Source organism: Scyliorhinus canicula, chromosome 8 (genome assembly GCF_902713615.1).
Source record: "Scyliorhinus canicula chromosome 8, sScyCan1.1, whole genome shotgun sequence".
Taxonomy (NCBI): Eukaryota; Metazoa; Chordata; class Chondrichthyes; order Carcharhiniformes; family Scyliorhinidae; genus Scyliorhinus; species Scyliorhinus canicula.
This window is the reverse complement of record NC_052153.1, coordinates 1,564,875-1,570,874: the sequence shown is the minus strand read 5'-3', so window position 1 is coordinate 1,570,874 and position 6,000 is coordinate 1,564,875. Positions and strand designations below refer to the sequence as shown.

The 6,000-nt window shown below is 40.4% G+C and overlaps 1 protein-coding gene across 1 annotated transcript in view; it reads left to right on the top strand.

Annotated features, from left to right (window-relative positions):
- Nucleotides 1-6,000, top strand: part of cntln (centlein, centrosomal protein) — a 578,849-nt gene that overhangs the window by 102,046 nt on the left and 470,803 nt on the right. Inside the window, 3 exon segments of the mRNA XM_038803995.1 lie at nt 2,624-2,696; nt 2,699-2,757; nt 3,569-3,739. Coding sequence (XP_038659923.1) covers nt 2,624-2,696; nt 2,699-2,757; nt 3,569-3,739 — 303 coding nt within the window.

Here is a 6,000-nt window from a genome sequence, read left to right as displayed (position 1 = left end):
GGTGAGACCATAGAGGCATACAGCACAGAAAAGGACCCTTCAGCCCATCGCGTCTGTGCCGGTCAAAAACAACCACCTAACCATGTCTTAATCCCATTTTTCAGCACTTGGCCACAGAGTGTTGAAAGATGCGTTGATCGAGTTGGTGGGTGCACTGATGGTCATCTTCCAAGTTCTGTAGATTCTGGAGCGGTTTTCTGCAGATTTGAAGCTGGAACATGTAATCCCAATGTTTAAGAAAAAACCAATGAGTGAGATGCCTCGTTGGACTGGGGTGAGCACAGTACGAAGTCTTACAGCACCAGGTTAAAGTCCACAGGTTTGTGTTCAAATCACTAGCTTTCGGAGCGCAGCTCACCTGAGAAGAAGCTGCGCTCCGAAACCTAGGTATTCAAAACAAACCTGTTGGACTTTAACTTGGTGTTGTCAGACTTCTTACTGAGAAAGAAAGGAGAGGGAACTGGGAACTGCAGATCTGTCGGCCTAAAACCAGAGCAGGTAAAATGCTCGATTATATTATAACGGATCCGATAACGGGACACTTAGAAAATAATTGTAGAATTAGGCAGAGCCAACATGAATTACAAAAGGGAAATCATTGTTGACAAATGATTTGACAAATCAAAGATTTTATAGCAGAGCATTTAGAAAATATGTGGCAGGATTGTTCAGAGTCAGCATGGATTTATGGAGGGGAAATCATGCTTGACAATCTACTGCCAATCTTTCAGGATGTATTTAGAGTTGACGAGGGGGAGATAGCGGATGTGGTATATTTGGACTTTCAGAAGGCTCTTTGACAAGTTCTGCATCAGAGATTAGTGTGTAAAATTAAAGCGCATGGGATTAGGTGTAATGTATTGACATGGACAGAAACTGGTTGCAGACAGGAAACAAAGTAGGAAATTAACTGGACTTTTTCAATTGGCAGGCAGCGACTAGTGAGGGACCGTAGGGTCGAGCTGGGACCCCAGCTATTCACAATATATATTAATGATTTAGATGAGGAACAAAATGTAATATCTCCAAATTTGTAACTGCCACTAAGTTGGATGGGAGGGTGAGCTGTGAGGAGGATGCAGAGATCCTTTAGTGTGATTTGGACAAGTTGAGTGAGTGGGCAAATTAATGGCAGATACAGTATAATTTGGATAATGTGAGGTTATCAATTTTGGTGGCAAAAATGAGGAGGCAGACTATTATCTGAATGGCCATAAGTTAGGAGAGGGCAACGAGACCGGGGTGTCCTCGTACACCAGCTACTGAAGATAAGCATGCAGGTACAGCAGGCAGTAAAGATGGCAAATGGTATGTTGGAGAGGAGTGAGAGGTTTCAAGTTCAGGAGCAGGGCTGTCTTGCTGCAACTATGCAGGGCCTTGCCTGGAATATTGTGTGCAGTTTTGGTCTCCTTATCTGCGGAAGGATGTTCTTGCTCCGGAGGGAGTGCAGCAAAGGTTTGCCAGACTGATTCCTGGAATGGCAGGACTGACGTATCAGGAGAGATTGAGTTAGTTAGGATTGTATTCACTGGGGTTCAGAAATGAATGAAGAGGGAATCTCATAGAAACCTATAAATTCTAACAGGTTGAGACTGGTAGATGCAGGTTCCCGATGGTGGGGGTGTGTCACAAACCAGGGGCACAGTCTGAGGATTCAGGTAGATCGTTTAGGGCAGAAATTAGGAAAAACTCTTCACCCCAGAGAGTGATCAGCCTGTGAAATTCCTTACCACAAGAAGGAGCTTGAGGCCAAAACATGACATGTTTTCAAGCAGCAATTAGCACTTGGGGGCAAATGGGACATAATTTAGTCAATACCTTTATTGTCTTAGGTTAGGATTGTTCTTGCTGGAGGTTCCGAAGAATGAGGGGGATCTCATATAGACTTATAAAATTTCTAACAGGACTAGACAGGGTAGATGCAGGGAAGATGTTACCAATGATAGGTGTGTCCCAGAACCAGGGGTCACAATCTGAGGATTCAGGGTAAACCATTTCGGACAGAGATAAGGAGACATTTCTTCACCTCAAGAGTGGTGAACCTGTGGAATTCATTACCACAGGAAGTAGTTGATGCTAAAACTTTGAATATATTCAAGAGGCGGCTGGATATAGCACTTGGGGAGAATGGGATCAAAGGCTTTTGGGAGAAAGCAGGATTAGGCTATTGAGTTGGATGATCAGCCATGATCGTGATGAATGGCGGAGCAGGCTCCTGCTCCTATCTTCTATGTATCTATGTATGTGCACACTTCAATTTAAGTGTGTTTACTTATGATAAAACATTTTATGCCATTTATTTTCATCAAGTGTCCATTCTTTATCAAAACAGTCATGTGGAGCTTTCAGTAGCAGGACAATTCTCCTGTGCACACGAGTTGCACTTTTGAACATTATTTCTCATGCCGGCCACACAACTTCAGTTCTCTCTTGCCTCAATTTACATTTGAAGGTGTTAGCAGCAGCTGCCACAGTGCCACAGCCCCACTAACTATTTCCAAGGGCAAATCTGATTTGAAAAAGCTTGTTCTTTAATTATTAATTTTTGAGTAATATTATGACTGTCATTAGTGAAGTCTGATCTCATTTTAAAACCCGCCTATGTTTTTAATGTCCTCAACAGCAGGTTAGATGCCAACAGAAAGAAATAAACAACTTAATTCAGCGGAAAATTGCTGTTGATGACAACATATGTGCGTGCAGAAGGAAGTAACTGATTTGAAGGGAAAATTGAAGAATAAAAGCCAGGATTATAAGGTATATAGACTCGTGCATCAAAATGTCCACCAGCTTCAAGTTTCGGGATTTATTTTTAGCTCTTACAATTTACATTGTAAAGCCCTGTTTCCAGTCTGCTTGCTACGTGAATTAACAATTGCTGTTCACATCACAGTACAATGATGTTGCTCGCTGTTCAAGAATTTTCAGAAGAACTTATTTTTGTTTAATTTGTATTCAGCAATTTTTGAGAACAATTCCTCTTGTAGATTTTACAAAATTGTTGTTTTTTTTGGACGTATGTTAATAGTCCTCTGTCCCAGTCACTGAAGCTGTAGCTGCCTTGTGACATTCCCTGTAAGCATGTCATTGGAAAAGTGCCTTAGGCCTTGAGGCACTTTAAAGACTTGTGGTTTTATGCTGTGTGCAAAACTCTGAGAAAACATCTTAAAAGCTAAGAAACGTAGGTTTGTAACTTTCCAGATAAATAGTTAATGATGGATATGGAGCAAAGAAGTAGGAGTGTGAAGATGTGGCTTCTCCTAATTAGATTCTGATGGGACCACATTATTAATTGATAAGGACGTGCCTGAAAGATTGTGGATCTCAAGAATAGCTGGGACAGCATCAAAGGCAGTTTGATCAATTAATGGGCGCCTATAAATGTGCTCTTCAAAGCTGTCATTGAAGTAAGATATGACCCTTCTACCTGCATGAAAGGAGACCCAAAAAGCCAACAGGTAATTTCACATGTCAACTATCTAGGCTGCTGTGTGTACTAAGCTAGAAAAAAATGTTTAGTTGTTAATTCTCGCGTTTGTTTTTTGACCTGTTTGGTGCACTTGCGCAGGACGCTAAGGAACGTGCTCTGAAGGTCGAAGAGAAAACCAGCTTGCTTGTGAAAAATCTAGAGAAAGAAAAGCAGGGATTAAGCACACGCTGCTCTGACCTGCTAAGTGACCTGGAGAAGCAAGCAGCCCAGTGGAAGGAAGAGAAGTCTGACATTGACTCCAAAGTAAAGGTATGAGAAGGGACTCTTGGGTAAGATTTCACAAGATGCTTTCATCTGTATTGACTTCATGGAATTTTCTTTAATAACAAGTCGCATAGTGGAATGTACCCCATGGGCCTCGTGTTCATTTAAATTCATTCACTTAAAACCCACAGCTTTTAAAAAATTAATACTGCAAAGTGGAAAACCAACTGAAAATATTATATTAGAAATCACATGTGTCTCATTGTTAATATAACATGATCCCATTATCGTTTCATCTTTCCACGATATTATTACTTTTCAGGCAATGGAGACCTTTCCGAGCTACTGAAATGTGTATCACAGTAACTTTTCCTCTTGACTTAACATATGATTGAACTCCACAATTCACATGCATAAAACTTAATCTTAAAGGAGTACGATATCTAATGTTTAAAAGATGGAACTGCCTGTAGTTTACTCTCAGACTCAATCCTTTGCAAAACGCAAGAAATAATACGTATACTGCAATGCTGCGAGGAGGGTAAAGCCTGGTGTTTGGTTGCTTCTGTTATGATCCCAGTTGATGTTATAACTGAGTGGGAAATCCCAGAATGGAACCTCGGCTCAAAATACCTTAACCGTTACATTTTTAAAAATAAAACGTGAAGGAACAAAGTTGCATGACCGGTAATTAATTTGAACAACAAAAAAAAACACATTAATTAAATTGAGCATATAGAACTATGGTAATATACTCCTTTTTCCCCACTCAGCTAAATAATTACTCACATTTTAAGATTAACACGGATCACAATGCACATCAAAAGCTACAATGGTTTCATTAACACACAAAGTCCCTTTTAAGCACATAGGATGACTGTGGTAAGACACACTCTTCTCAAACCCAATGAATGTCTGTAGTTTACCTCAAGATCCACTCAGATGAATCTTATACCCTGAGCCACCGTGTCTCACTGAACTCCGGCTTACACACCAGTGATTCCAAATTCTACTTTCAAAAGCCACAGTTTCAAATCGTGTTTTAAATTATGCTTTCCTTCCACTGCTTCCATCAAGGTTTTGCTTTCAGGTTTTACACATCTCCGTTCGGGTTGCCTTTGTCTTAGAGCCTTTTGCACAAACTCCGAGATCCAACCTCCGATTTCCACAATTATTCCAAATAATGTCTCCCAAACAATAGTAATTTCTCACAAACGTAACACTACTGCATATATTCTTTTTAACTCTTCGATCCAATGCCTTTTCGACTCTTTGTGATTTTACTGAACAGCAATCCGTTCTGCTTTTCAGTTTCCTTTGTTACGTTAACACCAGACTCTTCATTTCTTTAGTTTCCTTAACTGGCTGGATTCCAGCATCTGGTCTCTTAACCAATACTCCATAGAATGCCTTTTATTCTAGCAAGGCTGAAAGGGATGTTCCTTTTGAGCATTCTAAAAGCAACTACTTCGAGCAGGGCTGAGAGACTGCCTTCTCTCTCACTACCTTCTCCCTCACTAACTATCTGCAACTGCAATCAAATTTAGCTAAAGTAAAAGGTGGGGGCTGGTTTAGCACAGTGGGCTAAATAGCTGGCTTGCAATGCAGAACAGTGCCAGCAGCGCGGGTTCAATTCCTGTACCGGCCTCCCCGAACAGGCGCCGGAATGTGGTGACTAGGGGCTTTTCACAGTAACTTCATTGAAGCCTACTTGTGACAATAAGCAATCATTATTATTATTATTATTATTATTATTAGTTAAAAGCTTCTCTCCTTACAAAGCCCCAGTTGCTCAGCAACAACTGCTGGTTTACGTACTCTTCATTTACTCGTTAAAACTACTTTTATTTTCCTAACACTTGCTCATCCTGAAATGCATGGATGACCAAGGGATCTGGAAAAAGAAGTGTGGAAATTATGCTACAGTTATAGTACATTATATCGAGAAGGAATCAAGGTGGGTAAGCGAAGATAAGGTGCAGATCATCCAGTGGAATGGTGGAACAGGATTGAGGGGCTGCTTCTTTCCTAAGTTCCTGTCCCAATCACAGTGGGGTCCTTATTCACATTCTGGATAATGCAAAAAGAAAAAAGAATTTGTCAAGTATCTAAATCTTGCATTTTCTTAATTGATATTTGTGTATTTTTGACAGTTTTACAGCTCCATCATCTCTCTATTTTCTCAGGTAATAGGTTATATACATGGCTAATATGTGTTTCAAATGATACTGGGGGAAGAACATCAACATTTTAAAATGTATTTTACACTTGGAAGACGGTGCACAGTCCACCAGAGTAATTTGCCA